This window comes from Biomphalaria glabrata, chromosome 16, assembly GCF_947242115.1.
Source record: "Biomphalaria glabrata chromosome 16, xgBioGlab47.1, whole genome shotgun sequence".
Classification (NCBI taxonomy): domain Eukaryota; kingdom Metazoa; phylum Mollusca; class Gastropoda; family Planorbidae; genus Biomphalaria; species Biomphalaria glabrata.
Genome location: NC_074726.1, coordinates 18,386,972 through 18,414,381, shown reverse-complemented (window position 1 = coordinate 18,414,381; position 27,410 = coordinate 18,386,972). Strand labels below are relative to the sequence as shown.

Below are 27,410 nucleotides of genomic sequence, written 5' to 3'. Positions count from 1 at the left end.
GAAAGAAGGGGTGAGACATGGCAAGGTGATTAAAACTTGGGTGGAAAGTTAGCCAGGTAACATCTATCAACGAATCAGCAATCAACCAGACAGGAGCCAGCTCTTCTCTGTCGGTCCAAGGAAAGTCATGTGTTCAAGTGGCTAACAACCGTTAGTTCTCAGGGAAGTAGGGGTCCACATGGGGACACTGTTTGTGATGTCACTTGTGCAGAGGGAGTGGAGAGGGGAGGAAAGTGAGGAGGGAGTGTGGAGGGAGGAAACATTTCTAACTGTAATGAGGTGAAGGAGGGCATTCGGGTTTCAGCTGAATGTAATGCGGGGGGGGGGGGGAGGGGGCACTAAGCTAATTAAAGTTTTGAAAAAAAAAACGAAGATAAAAAAAAGGGAAACATCATGAGTAATACAATAAATGTCAAGGTTAACTTTGAGTAACTCTAGATTTAAGCTTGAAATCTGTTAATGTTATGTCACTAATACATTAAAGCTATGTCACTAATACATTAAAGTTATGTCACTAATACATTAAAGTTATGTCACTAATACATTAAAGTTATGTCACCAATACATTAAAGTTATGTCACTAATACTTGACAATTATGTCAAAGTTATGTCAAAATGCAGTAAGGTTATGTCATTAATAAACAAAAGTTACGTCAATAATATATTAAAGTTATGTCCTTTATACTTCAAAGTAATGTCACCATGAAGTCAAAAACAAATAATATTTAAATAATAACAAAGCACGCACTAGCTGGCCATTTCTTTCCTTTTCATTTGAGTTTGCGTTCCATTGTAATTGTAAATAAAGTTCCATTTCAGATGTGTACCTTAGAAGTAGGTCAATATTGATCCAGTTGTGACGCATAATTAAAATGTTAAACAGTTTCTTTAGTTAACTCAAAAAAAAAAAAAATTGGACATTTTTTGGTTGTTCAAAGCGAAAGTAAATGAACTTCAGTCGGGTGTAGAAACATCAATACTGCCCTCTGGTGGAAGTGCTGTCGTCTGTTTGAAGGAGTTCGTTGGAGAGGCGCATTTCAAACTTGAAAAAGAAAGAAAAAAACTCAGAAACCTGGGAGTTGTACAAATAAGAAAGACTAGTAGACTGGAGGTTCTAAATGTATCGTGTGCTCAATTGACAACAAAAGCAGTTTCCTCTCGGTCATTAGTCAGTGTGTTACTACTAGACAAGATATTCTGTCAAGTCAATGTTTGTATCCATATTTGACTTCCTATATTTTGTTAGACCAATAGCTATTAATTAACAGTTATTTTAAATAATTATTCTACGTCTTTTTCTAAACATAAATTTAATTCAGTTGAAAAGTTTCAGAGAAAACAAAATGAAGAAAAGTGGTCACCACCTGAGGTCACTAGCGACCTTGTTTATTGTGGTAGTAACGTGGTCAGTTCAATGTTCACATGGTGCTATGTTAAATACTTACGTGTCTTCTGATGGAAGAACTTACTACAATACGCCATTAATGTGTGACAGGTAAATAGTGACAGGGTTTCTTTTTAGTTTCTTTTTAGTTTCTTTTTAATTGGAAAATCTTTAGGAACGTTTCAAACGTTTTTTATAAAAACCATGAGATACTCACTAATGTCGTAACAATGAGATACTCACTAATGTCGCAACAATGAGATACCCACTAATGTCATAAAAATGATATACTCACTAATGTCGTAACAATGAGATACTCACTAATGTCGCAACAATGAGATACCCACTAATGTCATAAAAATGATATACTCACTAATGTCATAAAAATGATATACCCACTAATGTCATAAAAATGATATACTCACTAATGTCGTAACAATGAAATACTCACTAATGTCGTAACAATGAGATACCCACTAATGTCATAAAAATGATATACTCACTAATGTCGTAACAATGAAATACTCACTAATGTCGTAACAATGAGATACTCACTAATGTCGTAAAAATGAGATACTCACTAATGTCGTAACAATGAGATACTCACTCATGTAACAATTACATATTCACTAATGTCGTAACAATGACATTCTTACTTATGTCGTAACATTGAGATACTAACTAATGCCATAACAATGATATACTCACTTATATCCTAACAATGACATACTCACTAATGTCCTAAAAATGATATGTCGTAACAATGACAAACTCACTAATGTCGTAACAATGACAAACTCACTTATGTCGTAACATTGAGATATTCACTAATGTAGTAACAATGATATACTCACTAATGTCGTAACAATGACATACTTATGTCGTAACATTGAGATACTTATGTCATAATAATGAGATACTCACTAATGTCGTAACAATGATATTGTTATAAACCTGGTGGTGGCACAGATGGGGGTAGTGGTGTGTGTGTAGTCAGCCGACGCAAATCGCCCCAGGCCAGCGCTAGACGAGCGGTCAACCTTGACGAGCTACGACGGTAAGCCGAGTCGAGTGTCAACAGGACGGTTCGGGAAGGATCGCCGTCGTGAACAGAGCAGAGGAGCGTCACGAGAGTTGTAGTCATCTGACCACCTAGAAACGTCGAGCGGCGTTCTGTCCGGTTCGAGAAGGCCAGTAGGGACCCTATATAACAGCGGAGGTGTCCCAGTCAAGAAGGTCGAGAAAAGGGGCTCAATACAGCAATGTTCACGACAGAAGGTTCACGAGAGAAGGTTCACGACAGGGCTCAGAACACGGTCGACTACAGCACAGTTCAACGGTGTGGTTCTGTACGGAGCATTACGACGGTTCAGTGCGGAGTACTGTCAAGTACAGTTGAGACGACTGGCGTCTTGATCTTGGTCTGCGATCGAGTCCGACACAACGAGCCTAGTGTGTGAAGTCAGTCCTGAACTGTTGAACCCAGTACAAGTCCGAGGCGAGACAAAGAGGCCAGTGCAAGAGTTGATACTTCGGAACGGTGTTATCGGAGAGATATTTGTACAGTGTACGTGTTGCCAATTGTACAGTATTGGCTGTTATTTATTCAACTATTAAAGTGTTAGGTTACTTTGGAGCCCTGAGTTGTCAAGTTCTTTAAGTTGGTGGTGTATGGTGCAGCTTGCAGAGAGCCTGGATAGGGAGATTCGTAACAATATACACACTAATGTCATAACATTGAGATACTCACTTATGTCATAACAATGAAATACTCAATAATGACGTTACAATGATATTCTCACTAATGTCGTAACATTGAGATACTCACTAATGTTGTAACAATGAGATACTGGCTTATGTCGTAACAATGAGATAAAAGTTTTCAAAGTTTGTCTCCAATCTACCGGCAACATCATAACAAAAATATTTTCTTGAAGTTCTTGTGGTCTCCTTGTGGTCTCCATAATAAAAACAAATAACTTTTGAGTCCTTCTGGCTCCTTCCATTAGGCTTTCATTGTATTTCTTTTATTTTGCTCCCAAAAGTTTACATCTAGTCCCCAGTTCAATCCTACAGTACTCATAGTTAAAATCTAGTCCCCAGTTCAATCCTACATGACTCATAGTTAAAATCTAGTCCCCAGTTCAATCCTACAGGACTCATAGTTAAAATCTAGTCCCCAGTTCAAAAATACAGGACTCATAGTTTCAATCTAGTCCCCAGTTCAATCCTACAGGACTCATAGTTAAAATCTAATTCCCAGTTCAATCCTACAGGACTCATAGTTAAAATCTAGTCCCCAGTTCAATCCTACAGGACTCATAGTTTCAATCTAGTCCCCAGTTCAATCCTACAGGACTCATAGTTAAAATCTAATCCCCAGTTCAATCCTACAGGACTCATCGTTAAAATCTAGTCCCCAGTTCAATCCTACAGGACTCATAGTTTCAATCTAATCCCCAGTTCAATCCTACAGGACTCATAGTTAAAATCTAGTCCCCAGTTCAATCCTACAGGACTCATAGTTTCAATCTAGTCCCCAGTTCAATCCTACAGGACTCATCGTTAAAATCTAGTCCCCAGTTCAATCCTACAGGACTCATAGTTAAAATCTAATCCCCAGTTCAATCCTACAGGACTCATAGTTAAAATCTAGTCCCCAGTTCAATCCTACAGGACTCATTGTTTCAATCTAGTCCCCAGTTCAATCCTACAGGACTCATAGTTAAAATCTAGTCCCCAGTTCAATCCTACAGGACTCATAGTTAAAATCTAATCCCCAGTTCAATCCTACAGGACTCATTGTTAAAATCTAGTCCCCAGTTCAATCCTACAGGACTCATAGTTAAAATCTACTCCCCAGTTCAATCCTACAGGACTCATCGTTAAAATCTAGTCCCCAGTTCAATCCTACAGGACTCATAGTTAAAATACATTCAAAGTCTCGAGTTGACACAGTTTTAAATAGAGTTTCTCTAGACTTATTCTAGAAACCATGTACCAAGCCAATCCTAGGGTAATTAACATTAATTAAACATAAATATTAACAATAATCTCAATTTTCCTCTTACGATCATCTTAGTGTTGAATAAAATCCTTGATCAAAAGTTGGAGTCTCCATACTTTAATTTCGTTTCAGATGTTTTGGGTCTCGTTACTTAAACATAATGACTATTTTCATTCTTTGACTCGTTGGTGTCGGAATGGCCTAGAATTAATTGAAATTTCATCCACTAGATCTCACAGCGTCACTTCAACTGAAATATTTCTTGTTTTCCTCTTAGCGGTCTTCTAGTGTCTCCTTACTTGAAGTATCTCCGTCAGTCGTATACGTCAAGAGATGACAAAGACTGTTGTTATTTGGCCGATACCAGAAACAATTGCTGCTTCTCTAGTAATGTATATAGTTGAAGTGTATAATAACCGTAGATTTTTTTTAATGTACTGTATAATTGTATTATATCAATGTATTAAATAATATGTCAAAGCTAATGTTGTTTCAAAAATATCTTTAAGCTGGTGAAATTTGCTTATCAATATTATTATTATAGCTTTTATATAGCGCTATTTTCATGCATATAGCATGCTCAGAGCGCTTTTGGTCCTATCTCATTTGTGGACCAGTGGGGGGGGGGTATCTAGGAGTTGGTTTTCCGTGCTGCCTATAGGGGATCAGAAAACACAACTTTGCCCGAGTCGGGTGTCAAACCTCGAGCCCTCTTCTAGGTAGCCAAGCCAAGTTCAAGCCTCTCGACCACGCTTCCCAGAACAGCATTGCACTCTGTAGCGTTGAACGTTTATTTGAAATGTTTGGGTGAAATCTAGCAATGTAAAATTTAATTGGGATAAAATAATGCAATGTTTTCAATTGAAATGAACACTTTGTGACATCTAAGGGGATATCTTTTAATGTTTAGACTGTGTATAATTCTTTATTCACTACTAGGCTTGATCCGACCATATTATAGAACGGAGTAAACAAAAAGCTAGCTGAGATATTCTTACTCTTCCATCTTGACTAGTGCAATGTCATGCTGGCGGGTAGAACCGATAACAAAATCTGCAGCGAATTCAGAACAGAGTCTGGTCTCTCCATTGGCTTCCTGTGAATGTCATAAGTACATCTCAAATAAAGAGATGCCTTAGTACCTTAGTAAAATGATCACGCCATGTGTCCTTAGGAGTGCTCTGCACTACATCGACACAATGCTTTTAGTCGTGCCACGTTTTTCCTCCAAAAGTTACGCTTTGTGAGCTTTTTCACTACATAGACCAAAAGTTTGGATCTCACTCCCCATTGATCTCAGACAAACAACATGCTTCACTAGATTCAAGAAAAACGTTAAGACCTATCACGGATTAGTTTCTTATTTATCAAAGTCTTTTTCAAATGAGAGATGACAAATCATGACATTGTCTTTCCTAAACCCATTTCTTACAATACTGCTACAAATCCTTTTGAAACTAACATTGCTTTTATTAAGAAACGTTTCGGTCTTTTCAGATACTGAGTGCAGATGTAGTACAAGTGTCACTTGCGGTTTACCAACGACCACGTCGACATCCACCACAACTACAACTAGCACAACACCCACTACAACAACCACGACCTCAACCAGCACAACTTCGACAACCACGACACCAACAACAACCACGACATCAACTACAACCACCACAACGCCACCCACCACAACAACAACCCCCACTACTACAACCACAACAACGACTTCAACAACAACAGTTCAGCCGAGGATAGCTTCCTGTAAGTTACATCAGACTCATTCAAATAGAAATAGAGTGCAGTTCTATATAAGTTGTTTGTCTACTTCTGATAGTGTGTTCTGTGTCTACTTCTGATAGTGTTCTGTGTCTACTTCTGATAGTGTTCTGTGTCTACTTCTGATAGTGTGTTCTGTGTCTACTTCTGATAGTGTGTTCTGTGTCTACTTCTGATAGTGTGTTCTGTGTCTACTTCTGATAGTGTGTTCTGTGTCTACTTCTGATAGTGTTCTGTGTCTACTTCTGATAGTGTGTTCTGTGTCTACTTCTGATAGTGTGTTCTGTGTCTACTTCTGATAGTGTGTTCTGTGTCTACTTCTGATAGTGTGTTCTGTGTCTACTTCTGATAGTGTGTTCTGTGTCTACTTCTGATAGTGTTCTGTGTCTACTTCTGATAGTGTGTTCTGTGTCTACTTCTGATAGTGTGTTCTGTGTCTACTTCTGATAGTGTTCTGTGTCTACTTCTGATAGTGTGTTCTGTGTCTACTTCTGATAGTGTGTTCTGTGTCTACTTCTGATAGTGTTCTGTGTCTACTTCTGATAGTGTTCTGTGTCTACTTCTGATAGTGTTCTGTGTCTACTTCTGATAGTGTTCTGTGTCTACTTCTGATAGTGTGTTCTGTGTCTACTTCTGATAGTGTGTTCTGTGTCTACTTCTGATAGTGTTCTGTGTCTACTTCTGATAGTGTGTTCTGTGTCTACTTCTGATAGTGTGTTCTGTGTCTACTTCTGATAGTGTTCTGTGTCTACTTCTGATAGTGTTCTGTGTCTACTTCTGATAGTGTTCTGTGTCTACTTCTGATAGTGTTCTGTGTCTACTTCTAATATTGTTTTCTTCTACCTTTTGTTTTACCTCAACCCCTTAGGGGGAAATCCGCTTTTAGATTTATGTAAAATTTCCTCCTGTCATACTCAGAGCTCAAAAACTAGAAAAGAAATTTAAAAATTATATTTGACCATGCGTTGTGGCTTGCATTGTGGCTTGCAAAGTTTTAGGATCAACGGCTACCTTTTGTTTTCTAAAACTGCAAACCATTTTGTATTTAAAATGAATTTCGGGAGATTTCCAGGAGATCCTGGTAAATCGCCAGGAGGGTACGTGAAATCTATAATATGGTTTAATTTATTAATTATGCACCTTGAATTAGCGCGGGTCCTATGAAAGTGCGGGTCTTATGAAAGTGCTCCTGGTAAATCGACAGGAGGGCGCGGGAAATCTCTTTTAAGTTATAAAATGGTTTAATTTAATAATTTCTACACCTTGAATTAGAGCGGGTCCTATGAAAGTGCGGGTCCTATGAAAGTGCGGCGCCCACTGCGGTCGCATAGGTTGCAGGCGCCTAAGGCTACGCCGCCGGTCGACTAGTGTTAATATAAAAGAATCATTTTTGTGCATTTTCTGTGACACATAATCGTATAAATCTGTAAAATGTACAAGAAATGTTCACAATAAATATAAATATTAATTAACTGTGTTTGTTTCTAGTACACTAGCTACTAAAATTAAAAGAAAACATTTTGTTTGTTTATAATAGTTCACTTTATATGTAAATATCACGCACATATTTTAAAATTAACTTTTTATGCAGTAACGAGATGGCCGCGGCCAAATGGCACTGGGATGTTCCAATTATTTCCATAGTGTTCACGTCAGGCCAAAGACCGTTTACTGGTCTGTCTCTCCAACACGTTCAAGTTAGCAAATAAAAAAAGAATAAAAGGCTATTGAGACTCTGATTTTACCTACTTCTAATATTGTTTTCTTCTACTTCCTGTAGTGTTGTTCTAGTCTACTTTTGATGTTGTTCTAGTCTACTTTTAATGTTGTTCTAGTCTACTTTTGATGTTGTTCTAGTCTACTTTTGATGTTGTTCTAGTCTACTTTTGATGTTGTTCTAGTCTACTTACTTTTGATGTTGTTCTAGTCTACTTTTGATGTTGTTCTAGTCTACTTTTAATGTTGTTCTAGTCTACTTTTGATGTTGTTCTAGTCTACTTTTGATGTTGTTCTAGTCTACTTACTTTTGATGTTGTTCTAGTCTACTTTTGATGTTGTTATAGTCTACTTTTGATGTTGTTCTAGTCTACTTTTGATGTTGTTCCAGTCTACTTTTGATGTTGTTCTAGTCTACTTACTTTTGATGTTGTTCCAGTCTACTTTTGATGTTGTTCTAGTCTACTTTTGATGTTGTTCTAGTCTACTTACTTTTGATGTTGTTCTAGTCTACTTACTTTTGATGTTGTTCTAGTCTACTTACTTTTGATGTTGTTCTAGTCTACTTTTGATGTTGTTCTAGTCTACTTACTTTTGATGTTGTTCCAGTCTACTTTTGATGTTGTTCCAGTCTACTTTTGATGTTGTTCCAGTCTACTTTTGATGTTGTTCTAGTCTACTTACTTTTGATGTTGTTCTAGTCTACTTTTGATGTTGTTCTAGTCTACTTTTGATGTTGTTCTAGTCTACTTTTGATGTTGTTCTAGTCTACTTTTGATGTTGTTCTAGTCTACTTACTTTTGATGTTGTTCTAGTCTACTTTTGATGTTGTTCTAGTCTACTTTTAATGTTGTTCTAGTCTACTTTTGATGTTGTTCTAGTCTACTTTTGATGTTGTTCTAGTCTACTTACTTTTGATGTTGTTCTAGTCTACTTTTGATGTTGTTATAGTCTACTTTTGATGTTGTTCTAGTCTACTTTTGATGTTGTTCCAGTCTACTTTTGATGTTGTTCTAGTCTACTTACTTTTGATGTTGTTCCAGTCTACTTTTGATGTTGTTCTAGTCTACTTTTGATGTTGTTCTAGTCTACTTACTTTTGATGTTGTTCTAGTCTACTTTTGATGTTGTTCTAGTCTACTTACTTTTGATGTTGTTCTAGTCTACTTTTGATGTTGTTCTAGTCTACTTACTTTTGATGTTGTTCTAGTCTACTTACTTTTGATGTTGTTCTAGTCTACTTTTGATGTTGTTCTAGTCTACTTACTTTTGATGTTGTTCCAGTCTACTTTTGATGTTGTTCCAGTCTACTTTTGATGTTGTTCCAGTCTACTTTTGATGTTGTTCTAGTCTACTTACTTTTGATGTTGTTCTAGTCTACTTTTGATGTTGTTCTAGTCTACTTTTGATGTTGTTCTAGTCTACTTTTGATGTTGTTCTAGTCTACTTTTGATGTTGTTCTAGTCTACTTACTTTTGATGTTGTTCTAGTCTACTTTTGATGTTGTTCTAGTCTACTTTTGATGTTGTTCTAGTCTACTTTTGATGTTGTTCTAGTCTACTTACTTTTGATGTTGTTCTAGTCTACTTTTGATGTTGTTCTAGTCTACTTTTAATGTTGTTCTAGTCTACTTTTGATGTTGTTCTAGTCTACTTTTAATGTTGTTCTAGTCTACTTTTGATGTTGTTCCAGTCTACTTTTGATGTTGTTCCAGTCTACTTACTTTTGATGTTGTTCTAGTCTACTTTTGATGTTGTTCTAGTCTACTTTTGATGTTGTTCTAGTCTACTTACTTTTGATGTTGTTTTAGTCTACTTACTTTTGATGTTGTTCTAGTCTACTTTTGATGTTGTTCTAGTCTACTTTTGATGTTGTTCTAGTCTACTTTTGATGCTGTTCTAGTCTACTTTTGATGTTTTTCTAGTCTACTTTTGATGTTGTTCTAGTCTACTTACTTTTGATGTTGTTCTAGTCTACTTACTTTTGATGTTGTTCTAGTCTACTTTTGATGTTGTTCTAGTTAACTTTGGATGTTCTTGAATTAATCATATTGCTCTGTTGCTTCAAACGTAACATTCTCTTTTCAATGTTTCCAGTATGCGCCTTGACTAAAAGAGTCTTGAATGGTGTCAACGTAAAAGACAGTTGTACGTACATGGGCATCGCCAACATTACAATCTCCAACTTTACCACATGTCACGCCGTACTGACCACAGCTACTGTCAATGGAACCTATAAAACTACATTTCTAACAGCTGGTATATGTAAGAAACAGCTGAGCAGTACACAGCAGTAAGTTAAGAAACAACTTTAGATTGATAAAAGCACACCAGTCTGTAGTATTGCCATAGTGCCCACGTCAGGCTAAAACCAGTAAAAATGTTTGCTCACTATTGTGAACGTTATACAGTGTCATCTTGTGGTCTAGGCCCGGGGTAGGCAACCTGCGGATCGCGAGCCACATGTAGCTCTTTGGATGTGAAGCTGAGGCTCTTTGGATGTGAAGCTGCGGCTCTTTAGATCCACAGACAAATATGATTTATTTTATCGACAAAAAATGAAACTAGTTCTGAATAGTTTAACGATGATTAGGCACCGATTCTCTCAGCCACTCGCACCACAGCTCTCCCACATTACATGCGTCGTCAGTCCGTCGGTAGAGCTCGAATGACGCAGTCGTGGGATGTTTCTATGTAGGTTTTAATTCGCTTTCGACGCAAGACGAAATGGCGTCTTCACCAGTGATTTGGCTATGACTCATAGTTTGTTTTTCAAGTAAATAAGTTAGAAGCAAATAATCTTCTAAAAGTTAGAAGCAATCTACAAGCAATGCTAATCTGGCAAAATTTGTGGTACCAGTAGAAATTGCTCAAAAAGGCAAACCATTCACAGATGATGAGCATGTCAAAGATTGCTTACTACAAGCATCTGTTTCGTGATTTCATAAACAAACCAGAAATCTTGAAAATAAAATCTAATATTTGCTACTATCCGCTAAAACGGTACAAGATAGAAATGTCTAAAATGTCATCAAATGAATCAAATTTAACATATTTGCAGATGGAAGATATTCAAGTTTCTTCTGTCTTATCACTTGCAATCGATGGGTCTTGCTACATAAAAGACACGGCACAAGTTGCCCATTTTGTCAGGTATATGTCTTACCAAGGTCCAAAAGAAGAACTTCTAGGATTGCTAGCACTTTCTTTGGACAAACTAGAGAGGAAGATAGAGCGAATGCCTTGCAAAAATACCTTGAAGACATTAATAAGATCGATTTAAATAAAATCGTTTCAATAGCCACTGATGGAGTTAGAAGAATGACTGAAAAAAATAAAAAAGCAACATCGATTTTTCGGAGCAAAATAAACCGTGAAATTCTTACGTTTCACTGAATAATACACCAAGAAACGCTTTGTGCCCAAATATTTCCGGCCGAAATAGTAGAAGTCATGAATTTGATAATCAAGATTATTAGCAGCATCTTCTCAAAAGCACTCTACGGTCTACCATCGTCAGTTTAAAGAAGTGTTGAACGAAATGGAGACTCAGTATTCCGATCTCCTTCTTCACAATAAACTGCAATGGCTTTCTAAAGGTTGAAACGTTTTGCTTTGTGCTTGAACGAAATAAATACATCCCTACAAGAAAATGCCATATCTTAATAACAATCACACTCAGCCATATCTTAATAACAATCACACTCAGCCATATCTTAATAACAATCACACTCAGCCATATCTTAATAACAATCACACTCAGCCATATCTTAATAACAATCACACTCAGCCATATCTTAATAACAATCACACTCAGCCATATCTTAATAACAATCTCAGTCAGCCATATCTTAATAACAATCACACTCAGCCATATCTTAATAACAATCACACTCAGCCATATCTTAATAACAATCAATAACGTCGACAACAGACAGGAATGTGGTCATTGATAGTTTGTACTTTGTCTGGAGACAGACAGAAATGTGGATATTGATAGTTTGTACTTTGTCTGGAGAAAGACAGGGATGTGGATATTGATTTTTTTTCTTTGTCTGGAGACAGACAGGGATGTGGATATTGATTTTTTTTCTTTGTCTGGAGACAGACAGGGATGTGGATATTGATTTTTTATACTTTGTCTGGTGACAGACAGGGATGTGGATATTGATTTTGTGTACTTTGTCTGGTGACAGACAGGAATGTGGTCATTGATAGTTTGTACTTTGTCTGGAGACAGACAGGAATGTGGATATTGATTTTTTGTACTTTGTCTAGAAACAGACAGGAATGTGGATATTGATTTTTTGTACTTTGTCTGGAGACAGACAGGAATGTGGTCATTGATAGTTTGTACTTTGTCTGGAGACAGACAGGAATGTGGATATGGATAGTTTGTACTTTGTCTGGAGACAGACAGGAATGTGGATATGGATAGTTAGTACTTTGTCTGGATAAAGACAGGAATGTGGTCATTGATAGTTTGTACTTTGTCTGGAGACAGACAGGAATGTGGATATGGATAGTTAGTACTTTGTCTGGAGACAGACAGGAATGTGGTCATTGATAGTTTGTACTTTGTCTGGAGACAGACAGGAAAGTGGTCATTGATAGTTTGTACTTTGTCTGGAGACAGACAGGAATGTGGTCATTGATAGTTTGTACTTTGTCTGGAGACAGACAGGAAAGTGGTCATTGATAGTTTGTACTTTGTCTGGGGACAGACAGGAATGTGGTCATTGATAGTTTGTACTTTGTCTGGAACAGACAGGAATGTGGATATTGATAATTTGTACTTTGTCTGGAACAGACAGGAATGTGGATATTGATAGTTTGTACTTTGTCTGGAACAGACAGGAATGTGGATATTGATAGTTTGTACTTTTTCTGGAGACAACAGGAATGTGGTTATTGATAGTTTGTAATTTATAGCTCTATTTTAATATTTGTGCTTGAAGTATTGTATTGACTCATGGGTGGACCCTTCGTAGACCGCCTCTGAGTTTGTGTATGTAGGCTAATCGTATTTGTTTTTCTTTCATGACATGAATGAGTTTAAGGAACAATCTTTTAGATTTTTTCCCTTAGCGCAGAACTGATCATGCTGAGTGTTTATTTCAGGCTTGTTACTGATTAGCTGTTGTTTCTAAAACCTGTTCTTTATTATCTGTGGTTTACAAATGTTCTTCTTCAAGGAATATTCAATATACGTCAAGTCAGCGGTTCTCAGCCTTTTAAGCTCGGCAACCCCTTTTTACAACCCCCCACTCTGCCGCGACCCCCCTCCCCCACACACACATCCAACAATAGAAGAATAGACAATAACAATCCATATATTCGATGGTCTTAGGCGACCCCTGGCAAAACGTCAATCGACCCCTAAGGGGTCGCGACCCACAGGTTGAGAACCCCTGCGTTAAGTAATCAAATTTGAGCGTAAATGTTTTAATTTGAGAAATGTAGAATCCAAGTATCGTTTATACATAAAGACCTTGTCAAATAAGAACAATTGAGTTTTTTAAAATGTTTGACAAAGGCGTTTCTTGAGCTCATATTTTTGTAATCAATAATTCCCTATTCAAAAACAAGAAAAACATTGTAAAATACTTTTAAAAAAATAAATAAAAGCTTGTACGATGTGTAATTGTATCAATCGTTTTGGATCAGTCATGTGATTACATTTGTAATACACCTAGACTCTAGACCAACAAGAATAACTCTGTACGATTAGAAATATTTTTACCAATTGTTTTGTTTAGCACTATTTACTTCATGCTTTTAGCTTTCTCAGTACGCTATGATCCCATCACTTGTCTAGACCAGTTGGGAAAAGGGGTGGGGAAAGAAAGAACGGGATATCTGGGTGAATTTTACGTAATCACTTTTTAAAAGCATTTATAAAAAAAATGGGGGGAACGACCTGAATTCGAACTCACGGCTCACGCCTTCTCAAGCCGACGTACTAACCATTCTCCTAGTGAGGTGATTATGAAAATAGAAGACTGTAGAGTTTTCTATTGTTATCTATTGTTTGCTTCAGACTTACTTTAAAAACGGCGATTTATAAAGGGGAGTAATTCAACTTGTACATCCCTATAGTCAAGTACAACTTCTTTCCCTTGTTTGAGATACCTAACAAAATAACTCTCAATTGTTAATTTACTAATTCATTATTTTTTACTATACATTCTGGTCAGATAAAAGAAATAATTGTTCAAAATTTCAGCTTGATCAGAGATTGGGTGTCGGAGAAATAACGTGTACAACCTTTTTACCAGACAGACAGACAGAGCGAGTTGGTATAGGCTTTGTAAAAAAAAAAAGATAAGGAGTTTTAAAATGTTTTTTTTTGTTTTTGTTGTTGAAAAGTATCTTTTTAGAAGCAGTATCTGCTACTCATTAAGATCATTAAATTGTATCTGTACAAGACTTCCATGTACTATGTTTTTTTAATGCATTAATACGTAACATCTTTTTAAAATTTCTATTTAATTTTATTTTTAAAATACAGATTTGATTTGGAAATCGGAATTCAGAAATACCCCATTCCTTCAGTTCTGTTTAGTCTCTATGATGGTAAGTCATTCAATAATTCTCTTCTTTTATGGTCTGCATGAGATCGTAAGTTCTCACATTTTGTCTAATTTTTCTTATAATTAAGTTTTAGACTAAGACTTTATAGAGCTAAGTTACTAAAGAAGACAACACTGAAACAATGTTAATATTTGTTTAGGTCCTAACGACTCTGCTTTTATTGATGTCTCTCCAAGATACACTGCTATACTCAATAACCTGGGTCCGTGTCAGGAACCTGCTTGTCCCTATAACAACGTGACCATGTCTGGACGAGTAGACTTCAACACCTGCCGACTGGTCAGCTATGGTATCACCAACCAAAGTAAGGGTCTAGTTTGGATGCAAGTCATAGTATATTTAGTGTCTGCCTTTGTGCCTCTAATCCTATCACTTTCTTTAACACCAGGAGATACACAAACGCCTAAGTTTAGAGAGGGGAATGAATGGATACCTTTTCCATTTACTACACTCCGGGAGGAGGGGAGGGACTAATTGATATCTATTCCAAATGCTACACATATACAATAATAAAACAAAGTAATTCAAACGTTTAGTGCTCGATCTGGCATCTAGTCTCATAAATTTTGTTTTAGGTGTGCCTTCGGGGTCAGTTGTCACCATCCTCTCAGTTGATATAACAACAGGGTGTATTGTTATTACAGATAATTTCCATCTTAATCCTTTTGCTCTAGTTTTCTTATTTTGTTATTTTTTCTTATTTAATGAGATAGTAATATTGTGATGATTATTATTGTTAGCACTATTAATGCCCAGCTTGTGCTGGGAACAAGGAAGGGTCCCCCAGGAATCCAAAGATTCAAACATAGTTACAATTGATAAAACTAAAGGTGACCGTTCTTATTGTAACAGTTGTTACTAAGCATAGTTGAAAAGACTGATTGTAGAGTTATACTAAAGCGTCTGCAGATCATGTCGGAACAAGTTTATCCAGAGTCGAAGTGTGGCTTTAGAGCCAGTAGATCCACAACAGATATGATTTTCTCCTTGCGGCAGCTACAGGAGAAGAGCAGAGAACAAAAGCTGCCAATCTTTATAGCAATCATTGACTAGATCAAGGCTTTTTACCTTGTCATCAGTACCGGCCTGTTTGCCGTATTTAGAGAGAATCGGATGTTCAAACAAGCTACGAACCTAGTGTCAGCGTTTCAAGAAAATATGCAGGGCACCGTACAGTTTGACAGCTCCACCTCTAGGCCATTCTCCAGCTAGAGAAGTGTAAAACAATGATGTGTTCTGGCTCCAACACTATTCGGCATCTTTTCAGTTGTACTCACCAGCGCTTTCAAATCCCTGGAAGATGGAGTATATATCCACAGTAGATCCGATGGAAAGCTTTTTAACCTGGCACGCCTTAAAGCCAAAACAAAGAGACGCGTATCTTGATTAGGGAACTGCTGTTTGCAATCAATGCTATCCAATTAACAAGAAGGATTATAAAGGCTAGTGATTGCTTTGGCAGATGTTGGTCAAGAGTTGAACCTTACAATACACCCCTGCAAGACCGAAATCATGGCACAAAACATCGCAGAAATACCAGCAATACTTATTGGTAAATCACACACTTCCAATGGGGCAGGAATACTTGGGAACAACAAGAGCCAGCAATCTAGACTTAGACACTGAGCTCCAGCAATGGTGAAACTCTCCAAGCGTGTCTGGGAAAATGCCAAAGTGACCACGGCAACCAAAATCCTAGTTTATAATATCAGTGTAGTGAGCGCTCGTCTTTATGGTATTGAGAACTTGAGAACTAGTCAACATACTTTGTATCAAGAGCATAGACACTGGCGGATCCAGAGGGAGGCGGTAGGGACGATTGCCCCCCCCCCACTCGACCGACGGGCGGACGAATTTTAGTACAGAAATAACACAATTTGTGTACAAATGTTTACCTTATTTATAGTTCAACCTATTTTTTAGATTATTTCGCCCCCTCTAATATGTTCGCCGATTTGGTGGGGTGGGGAGGGGGCGATGGCATCAATCCCGCCTCCTCATAAACTTTCGAGTGGGTGGGGGCGGTCCAATTTATTTGATATTTTAACCGATCTTTGTATTATGTCGCCTCCCTGTTGGCCAATTGAGCCGAGGAGGGGGGGGAATACCTCTACTGTCCTTCCCCCCACCTAAACCGTTTGAGTTGGGGGAGAGGGTCCTACTTTTATGGAGAAATCATAAATTGGGAATAAAATTAGTTGAATAACTATATTAATTTTTATATTATGTCGCTCCCCTCTGGTAACTTGGCCGATTCGGTGGGGTGAGGGGGGATTTGCATCTACTGCCCTTCCCACTCTAGCCCTCTGAGTGGGGGGGGGCGGTCCTATTTTTATGGAGAAATCATAGTTTGTGAGTAAATTAGTTCAATATCTATATAATATAAACTACATATTGATATTTGAATTCATTTGTATATTATGTCGCACCACACACTAATCTAAAATTTTATTATTAGTAAGTATAAAATGAAAAAGGGTTGTACCAGGTGGGAGGGGCGATACATGCAATCGCCCCCCCCCACCCATTGGACAAACCAATATTTTTTTCTTTTTGTATTTTAATTAAGAAATTACAAAATTTTTTAAAAATCTGTCACTAATATAATTTATATATGCTATACATTAGATTTTTATATATCGAGTCGCCCCATCCCTAATCTTTATGTCAAATGCAATCATTAACAGAAATTATAAAAAGTAGGAGAATTAATTTTCACTCTACCGCCTTCTCCCCTTTTCAGACGACAGAGTTTATGTAATGGCACATGAATTTATCATAACTATTTTAAGAAAGACTTTGTTTTGAAAAATGTAGAACTCATACAAAGATTTTCAGTATAAGAGTAACAATTGAGATGAGTTCTGAACCCAAATATTCTTTTCCTAGTCGCCTTTTTCAAACCTTTACTCAATCTGATATTTTTCTAGTTAAATACATTTGGGACTATAATTCACAATTTATACTTGAATCCTAAAAATGCAAAAAAAAAAATTAAAGTAGAATCTAATTGGTCCACTTAATTTTTCCTCCCACTTCCGAAATGTTTTGTTTAGAGCTTTGAATTCTAGTTCTGTAACAAAACAAAGTTACAAACAGGCCTAGTGAACAAAATGTATCACTTACAAATGAGCATTTTTTTTAATATTATTTTTCAAATATTTTTTTTTTCGACGGCAATCCTTAAAGCCTTAATCTAAATCTGTGGGGTTTCTTATCTTTTCAAGGAACTAATCGGTTGTATTTGCAATGTGATAAGGGCCTATAAATTCATATTAGAATATTTTTCAAGTAAAACATTATTCAGAAGGTCCTTTTTTAATAGGATGAATAATGAGCTGTAGATGTCTGGAGAATGCGTTTCTGCATTGAAGAATGCAAGAAGACGCTTTTGGCGCTTTTTCGCCCTGAACCCCATAGGGGGAGCTTGCCAGTGTAATTTGTGTCATCTGGCTACAAACACACACACACCATTATCCCCAAAGTTTGTGACCAGTCTTGATATTTGTCTCACTATTGCCTTCTTTCATCCATACTATCACATGAACGTTGTTTTCCAGCGGGTTTTGTCAGTCAAGGTGAAATGGAGGTGTCAGTCAAGTTAACACCAAGTGGCTGCAGTAAGCTTGCTACAGTCTCCAACACGACCACATGTTTCACTTCCACGAGTGGACTGAATGTCTATTGTTTGGTAAGTGTCACATTTAAAATACTCCTTTACATATAGCAGTCAGCCCATAGAGCAAGATGTTTTGTCATGTAATATAGTATAGAGATCTATTCAAATTCATTAAATTACTTGCTCACTCACTGAATCACTCTTTATTCACCAATTGTTTTCGTGGGTTCACTTCAATGTCTAACACATGTATCACTTGTTTAAAACATACATCTCATATTTCACGCAGTACTTTCGCCTAGGAAAACATGAACAAGGGAATGGGTACAGTGTTATTTACAACTGTGTTTCTAAACACTTTTAATATTCCATGATTAATTGAAAGGGAAATGTACATACTTCACTAGCAGTTCACACCAGCTACACCCGTTGATTTGTTCTCTGGCTTTATACTGTTGATGATGGTCGGACCCCCTCCTTTTGTATTTGTTAATAAACGGGCCACATTTTGACAATTAACTTAAAATACTTTTTTAGCCCATGAATTAGTGTATCTGTTACAATGAAATTTAACGACCCGCTCTCTCTTTCTCTCTCTCTCTCTTTTTCGCACTCTGGAATTTTTCCGACTTGATTTGGAAAGACCCACTTCATAATGCGCCCCTGACACATACACACGCTCCTGTATATTTTGGGCCCGAGAGTAGCACCTTCACGTATCGCACCACTCCCTCCTTTCCGGCTAAAAACAAATAGTTCCTCCTTTCATTCTTTGTACACTCTTTGACTTTTTTGGGGGGCTTCTCAATTCAATCTCTATGTCAAATGAGCCCCCCCCCCTTTTTTTTTTTTTTTTTTTTTTTTTTTTGCAACCTTAAATCTTTAAGTCAGCAATGTACTGTATTAGCACCGCAAACATTTCTTCATACTATCAGTTTCAGGCCTAGAGAAAAAAAATACATTTTCCGAAGGCCCCAATGGAATGCTACATTCCCATTCCCCTTTCTACATTTATTTTTGGTATTTTCTTTAATTAAAAATAAATATCAGTGTTGTAGTATTTATTCTTATGGTTTATCTACCCCTCTCAGTGGCGTAGCTGAGTATATGATGCCTGGTGCGGTACCTCATCTTGATGCCCCCCCCAAAAAAAAAACAACAACTAATTAATAACATTGCAAAACCTGTTCAAAATAATATGTATTCATAAATCAAATATTGTTAATTCAAAAAAATCACTTTTACATAAACATACTACAAATGAATTTTACGCGCTTTCTTGCTGGCACCAGTATCAATAATTTTATCGAAATCCATTTTTTTTCCACCAGCTCTTGTTCAAAGGACAAAATGGCCAAATTAGTGAGTCGTAAATTTGTCATCGTTGATCACAAGTAATTCTTGATCAGTTTAAGTTTGGAAAAACTTCTCTCGCATGTAGCAACTCTTACCGCAATAGTCAAAAATATGCGAATCATGATGACGATATTCGGGACTGAATCATCTAGCTGATATTTTTTTTATAAATTTCAAGAGTTCAACAGGTCTTTGTTTTGGAAATTCGGAGGCTTCTGATGAAACTGTGACAAACCGTTGAAGCCTCTTTCGCTCCAGCAGATATTCGTTTTCATCAATGTCACTAGGAGTACTATCGAGATTGATTTCGACCTGAGGATTTAATAGTTGGGAAGGCGACAAAAATTCATATCTATCTGCTACATCATGAAGTTGCTCGAATCGGGTGATTATTTCTTGAACAATCCTGTCCATGGTAGAATAAATTTCCCTTTGTAGCTCATCTCTGCTAGTTAATGTCTCCAGAGTTTGAGCAGGCAATGAATAGTGACTTCTAGAATACGTTTTTGGAGACCGTAGTTGTGACCTTTCACGACCGCAGCATCATCATAGCCTTGACCCCTGCTGTCCATTATGTCTAAGCCATCCGAACGCAGTTTCTCTAGAATCATCTCAGCGATTCCAGCAGCATGCTTGTCCTTTGTGTCGATGAAGTCAACAAAAGACTCACGAATCTGCACCCCGTCATTATCCATGACAATGTACCGTAAAATTTGGGAAGTTTGATCCAGCTTTAAGATGTCAGGTGTACTGTCAAAAAAATAGAGAAATATTTGGCTTGTTTTACTTGCTGTATGATTTGTTTTTTTTAGCGTGATCCCCCAATTTTGTAATAAATTCATTTTGTATTTGTGGAGACATGTATGTGTTCGGTCTGGAACAAAGCTTAGTTCGAAGCACATGCTCGCTCAAGAGAGGATCGTAGGTTGATAGTAATTTTACTAACTCTCCAGGTTTTCGTCTCTTGTATAATCAAATCTTGGGCCTTGTCCATATTGTTTCCTACTCTCAGGCACTAGCGGATCCAGAACTTTGGAGTGGGGGGGGGGGCGATTTTTTTCCAAACCCTAACCCTAACGCCCAGTAAACCCTAACCCTACGCATAAACGTGCATACAGCGCGCGCGCACACACGCACACACACACGCACACATATATATATGTATATATGAGAATAAAAAAAGCAGTATTTCTCAACCTTCGGCGAAAACCAAAACAACTGGGGCAGCGCTATAAGGTTCTCTGGTGAATTTCGGGGCGAAGCCCCGACGCCATAAGCGTTTTCTTGCTTTTTTCACTGCAGAAACGCATTCTCCTGACAAGTACAGCTCATTATTCATCAATGGAGTTCGGGGCGAAGCCCCGACGCCATAAGCGTTTTCTTGCTTTTTTCACTGCAGAAACGCTTTCTCCTGACAAGTACAGCTCATTATTCATCAATGGAGTTCGGTTCGCCCCGACGCCATAAGCGTTTTCTTGCTTTTTTCACTGCAAAAACGCATTCTCCTGACAAGTACAGCTCATTATTCATCAATGGAGTTCGGGGTGAAGCCCCGACGCAATAAGCGTTTTCTTGCTTTTTTCACTGCAGAAACGCATTCTCCTGACAAGTACAGCTCATTATTCATCAATGGAGTTCGGGGTGAAGCCCCGACGCCATAAGCGTTTTCTTGCTTATTTGACTGCAGATACGCATTCTCCTGACATCTACAACTCATTACCCATAAATGAAGTTCGGGGCGAAGCCCCGACGCCAAAAGCGTTTTCTTGCATTCTTCTCTGCAGAAACGTATTCTCCTGACATCTACAACTCATTACTCATAAATGGAGTTCGGGGCGAAGCCCCGACACCAAAAGCGTTTTCTTGCATTCTTCACTGCAGAAACGCATTCTCCTGACCTAAAGCTCATTATTCATACTATTAAAAAACGACCTTTCGAATAATGTTGTACTTGAAAAATATTCTAATTTGAATTTATAGACCCATAATACATTGCAAATAAAACCGATTTGTTCCTTGAAAAGATAGGATACCCCACGTATTTAGATTTTTGCTTTGAGGATCGCCGCCGAAAAAAAACTTATTCGATAAATAGTATTCACGAAAACTCTAGTATAAATTGTGAGTTATAGTCCCAAATTTATTTAGCTAGAAAAATATCAGATTGAGTAAAGGTTGGGAAAAGGCGACTATAAATGTATTTTTTTCGGTTTAGAACTTATCTCAATCATGACTCTTATACTGAAAAATTTCGTTTGAATTCTAACTTTTCCAATGCAAAGTCTTTCTTAAAATACTTATGATAACTTCATGTAAAATTACAAAAACTCTGTCTGGAAATGGGAATGGCGGTAGAGTGAAAACGATTAATCCTCGCTCCTTTACTAATTTCTGCTAAAGATTGCATTTGGCATTAAAGAATAGGTATGGGGCGACTCGATATAAGAATTTAATTTATAGTATATATAAATTATATTAGTGACAGATTTTTTTAATTTTGTAATTTCTTAACTATAATACAAAAAGAAAAAGTATTGATTTGTCCAATGGGGGAAATGCGATTGCATGTATCGCCCCTCCCGCCTGGTACAACCCTTTTTCATTTAAATTTTCTAATGATACAATTTGAGATTAGAGTGTGGTACGACATCTTTACAATGGGTCACATATCAATACGTAGTTTATATTATATAGATATTCAACTAATTTTATTCACAAACTATGATTCTCCACAAAAAGAGGGCTAGAGTGGGGAGGGCAGTACATGCAATCGCCCCCCCCTCACCCCACCGAATCGGCCAAAATACCAGAAAGGGAGCGACATAATATAAAATTTATATATTAATTCAACTAATTTTGTTCACAAACTATGATTTCTCAATAAAAATGGACCGCCCCCCCACTCAAAGGGTTTAGGTGGGAACGGCAGAAGAGGTATTCGTCCCCTCCCCCCACCAATCGGCAAACAGGGAACGACATAATATAAAGATCGGTTAAAATATCAATAACAAGTTACAAGGATTAAGGATATAGATATTTAATTGATTTTGTTAGCAGGCTGTGATTTCTACCAATAAATTGGACCGCCCCCCCCCACTCGAAATTTAAGGGGGGGGGGCGGGATTGATACCATCGCCCCCTCCCGACCCCACCAAATCGGCCAACATATTAGAGGGGGGGGGCGAAATAATCTAAAAATAGGTTGAAATATAAATAATTAGTATATATTTTAAACATAAGTAATAAATTCGTATACAAATTGTGTGAATGCTATACTAAAGTTCGTCCGCCCCCCCCCCTTAGGGGGGGGGTCGGCCGAGTGGGGGGGGCGATCGCCCCTACCGCCCCCCCCCTGGATCCGCCAGTGGACCGGACAGAACCAGAGATGCCGATTTCTCCGTCTGAGCTTAAAAAGGTTTTGAGGCGCCAGCCAGACTAGTCAGTCTTGAGCACTGTTCATCATTTTGTTTACGTTACAGTATTACAATTAACTAGTTAGTTAAACAAAACTCGTAGAAAACAAAGGTTAGCTTATTTTAAAAAATTGACATTACAATAGAATTATTTCCAAAATTAAACTATTAAGAATTATAAAAAAATGAATAAACTAAGACAATTGTTTAGAGCTAGAGTTGTTTAGAAATATATTTGTAAACTCAATATCTAGATTAAACCAATGGACTAAGCAATGAAGTAAAAAAAAAAGTTGGCCTATCTTCTTCTTCTTCTTTATATTACAAAGCATCGATTAGTGTAGTAACAACATGTACCGTGTGTCCAAAATAAATATAGTAAATTAGATTTATTCAAACTGTTCTATAACTTACATTGTATGGAAGAAATAGTCAAGGAGATGAAACAAAATAGCGACATGACTAGTTTATAAATCGTTAGTTCATGTTTAAAATACAGTAGTTTATGTTTGCCGTGTCCATACAATTTGTCGTTTTTACCGAAAAGCTCAGGGAAATAGGAAATTAATACACACTGTGGGAAATTTGGTGCCCCTCTCCACTTGGTGCCCTGTGCGGCCCGCACCACCCACACATTGGTAGCTACGCCACTGACCCCTCTAGAATGTAGCGAAATGACAACAGATCAAGATTTATCTTTTTAATGCTATTAGGATTAGTTGTTTGTTTTTTTAAGTGTTACAAAGTACCATTTTTGCTCTCTCTCTCCCTCTCTCTCTCAAAAAAAAAAATGAAAAAGACTGTAGATATATCTTATTTATGCTATAAGGATTGGTCCTGGTTACGCCCATGTATAATTCTACTCAGAGAATAGAAAATCCTAGTCTAATGATATAGATTCAGATTTAAAAACATTAAAAGTCAGAAGTTTAAAATATTGTATGAGGTGTAATTAGAGATTTGATCTAGCACTGATATAATACTGATATTGAAACATTGTATAAGTGTTAAATACATAGGTATATTGTCACAAATTAATTCTAGCAGTCTAGCTCATGATTTCTACATAAGATGGAGTACTTCGGACTCGAAGACAAGCCTTATTATTATAAGATGATGTACAAACTGTTCCTGAGCATTTATTTACTTTTTCCACTCTTGGTTGATACATGCGGGAATTTGCACTTCCCGACATAAACCTCGTATTAGCTCCTGACCTAAACCTCTTATTAGCTCATGACCTAAACCTTTTATTAGCTCATGACCTAAACCTCTTATCAGCTCATGACCTAAACCTCTTATTAGCTCCTGACTAAACCTCTTATTAGCTCATAACTAAACTTCTTATTAGCTCATGACTAAACCTCTTATTAGATTATGACTAAACCTCTTATTAGCTTATGACTAAACCTCTTATTAGCTCATTACCAAAACCTCTTATTAACTCAGTCATGACTAAACTTCTTATTAGCTCATCACTAAACCTCTTATTAACTTATGACAAAAACCTCTTATTAGCTCATGACTAAACCTATTATTAGCTCATTAACTAAACCTCTTAATAGCTCATGACTAAACCTCTTATTAACTTATGACCAAAACCTCTTATTAGCTCATGACTAACCCTCTTATTAGTTCATGTCTAAAACTTTTATTAGTTCATGACTAAACCTCTTATTATCTCATTACTTAAACCAATTAATATCTCATTACCTAAACCTCTTATTAGCTCATTACCTAAACCTCTTATTAGCTTATGACCAAAACCTCTTATTAGCTTATTATCTAAACCTCTTATTAGTTCATGACTAAACCTCTTATTAGCTCCTGACCTAAACCTCTTATTAGCTCATTACCTAAACCTCTTATTAGCTCATTATCTAAACCTCTTATTAGCTCATGACTAAACCTCTTATTAGCTCATGACTAAACCTCTTATTAGCTCATGACTAAACCTCTTATTAGCTCATGACTAAACCTCTTATTAGCTCATTACCTAAACCTCTTATTAGCTTATGACCAAAACCTCTTATTAGCTTATGACCAAAACTTCTTATTAGCTCATTACCTAAACCTTTTATTAGCTCATGACTAAACCTCTTATTAGCTCATGACTAAACTTCTTATTAGCTCATTACCTAAACCTCTTATTAGCTCATTACCTAAACCTCTTATTAGTTCATTACCTAAAACCCACTGCAGGGATCAAATGAATGATCGTAGCGCGGATAGCCCAGAGAACTGAGAGTCCATTATAAATAACGTTTACAAATCACGGGCCAAATGTCCTCAAACTCACATGAAACAAAATCGCTCTAACAACATTTTCAAAGCTGCGAAGCACGGGTAACTGCTAATAGTTTATATTATTTCTAAAAGATAACTAATTAGCAATATTATACTTGAGTTTCTAATCAAGAAACATCAAATTATTCAACTGGGGGAGCTAATAAGAGGTTTAGGTCATGAGCTGATAAGAGGTTTAGGTCATGAGCTGATAAGAGGTTTAGATCAGGAGCTAATAAGAGGTTTAGATCATGAGCTGATAAGAGGTTTAGGTCAGGAGCTGATAAGAGGTTTAGGTCATGAGCTGATAAGAGGTTTAGGTCATGAGCTGATAAGAGGTTTAGGTCATGAGCTGATAAGAGGTTTAGGTCATGAGCTGATAAGAGGTTTAGGTCATGAGCTGTTCAGAGGTTTAAAATGAAAACGTTTGGTATAACATTGATATATATTGATACTTTGATATATGTTATTACTGCTCAAATAAACCCAAAAGTTTGGGGTGAATAGTCACATAAAATATTTCCAATAGGAAAAAAAAGAGTGCAGACCTATATAGGCCAACTATTTAGACCAGTAGACATTAGTCTACCTACAAAGTAGTAGTAAGTGTTTCCTGTAGAACTTCAAAGATCCGATAACCACGGCTAATGTGTTTCAATAGTCTCTGTTTCTAGTCCACCACATTCCATCATGTTGCTCAGGTCGAATCACTTCCTATCTAATGTTCACTGGAGATTAAAGATGCCGCAATGTAAACATTGACATTTGATTTCAGGGAGACAGCGGCGCACCTGTGTACTGTCAGGCTCCAACAAATGGGGAATGGATTCTAGTAGGCGTGACACAAGTAGCATCATCCTGTGGGTCCTCCCCAGAATTTCGTGTCATTCCATATCCTGGTTAATATTCATTTATAAAAAAAACAAAAAAAAACACACAAATTGATTGATTGATTGATTGATTAAGCTGTGTAAAGAGTATTAGGTCACCACACAGTTAGAGAAGGTTCGCCGTCAAGAACTGGTGTCCAGATATGTTTTGGCTAATGTTCTTGTTACATTTATCTTCAGGTCTAGAATATCTCGTTTTAAGCTACAATTGAATGCACCAATATCAATGTATGCACTGTACACAATAAAACGAGTCTTGTATCAAAGTCTTTTGTTTTCGTTTCTTTATTAGCATGAAATGAAAGATGAAAGGGAAACAGGGTCACAATGTGAAGACATACAAATAGAAAGGTCAATGAATATGGCCCGATACATTCAGTATTTACCAACTAACTCAGAAGTGCAGCCTAGTGGGGAGTGTAAAGCAAATTCATGATTTAAATATTCAAACTGTTGTATGAAAATAATTTATTAATCTAAAAATTGAAAGAAGTTTTTAAAGTTTGTGTTAATCTGTGAAGCGAATAAAGGCTCAATGTGATGTTAAATACGATGATGGTAAAAATAAACAATAAAATACTTTTGATATATTGATTAAATATCAACGATACCCGACATGTTTCAGACAGGGCTGCGTCCCCTCACAATACATTCAAATAGATTAGACTCTTTCTGATGCGACCTATGTATTGTAGACAGAAGTTTCGAGAGACCGGATAGTGTGACGGGCAGGATATGATCCGCGGGCCATAGTTTTAGTATCATTACGTTAATGTTATTGAAAAATTTCATTGAAATGATTGTGCTTAATGAATGCTGTAATGGGCGAATGATTGCGTTATGTTAGGAAGTCAATAATAGGAATATGCACAATGTTTGGTGCTAATGTTGGTGAAATATGCACAATATTTGGTGCTAATGTTGGTGAAATATGCACAATGTTTGGTGCTAATGTTGGTGAAATATGCACAATGTTTGGTGCTAACGTTGGTTAGATATGCAAAAAGAACAATATGAAAAGAACGAATTGTTTAATGTGGTAGGAAAATGCGGTAATTAAAAGGCGTGACGATGAGTTGACAGAGATCTGAAGTGGAGATGTGGAATAAAACACAGAAAATCATCTGTCTAGATAGGAACTTTTTTTTTATCCGCGCGAATTTAGTCATCTTTACATTCACCAAATTTTAAGTCATCTCCACATTCTAAGTCATCACTAATTTTTTTTTTTTTTTTTTTAAAAGGAGAACGACCTGAATTCGAAATCGTGGGCTAAAGCCTTCTCAGGATTTTCATGCCAACCCGGTAACCACTCTGTAGCGAAGAGTCTATGAACATGGAAGATTATATTGTATCAATTGTTTCTTTTTTATGTTT

General features: G+C 36.9%; 1 protein-coding gene across 1 annotated transcript; it reads left to right on the top strand.

Moving 5' to 3' along the window:
- The first annotated feature begins 969 nt into the window (after positions 1 to 969).
- On the top strand, positions 970 to 26,299 carry LOC106066857 (uncharacterized). Its single transcript, XM_056014661.1, has 9 exons — positions 970 to 1,210; positions 1,320 to 1,495; positions 4,669 to 4,778; positions 5,889 to 6,146; positions 9,973 to 10,168; positions 14,387 to 14,451; positions 14,609 to 14,773; positions 18,030 to 18,160; positions 25,919 to 26,299. Exons 2-9 carry the CDS (start codon positions 1,344 to 1,346, stop codon positions 26,045 to 26,047), a joined length of 1,206 nt encoding a protein of 401 aa, XP_055870636.1. The 5' UTR covers positions 970 to 1,210; positions 1,320 to 1,343; the 3' UTR covers positions 26,048 to 26,299.
- Positions 26,300 to 27,410: the final 1,111 nt, after the last annotated feature.

Bases quoted from the DNA above. Each gene is read 5' to 3' on its own strand.
- LOC106066857 (XM_056014661.1), top strand. From the start codon at position 1,344: ATGAAGAAAAGTGGTCACCACCTGAGGTCACTAGCGACCTTGTTTATT. The intron at 14,452-14,608 runs GTAAGTCATTCA...ATATTTGTTTAG, and splicing joins TCTGTTTAGTCTCTATGATG to GTCCTAACGACTCTGCTTTT. The intron at 18,161-25,918 runs GTAAGTGTCACA...ATTTGATTTCAG, and splicing joins GACTGAATGTCTATTGTTTG to GGAGACAGCGGCGCACCTGT.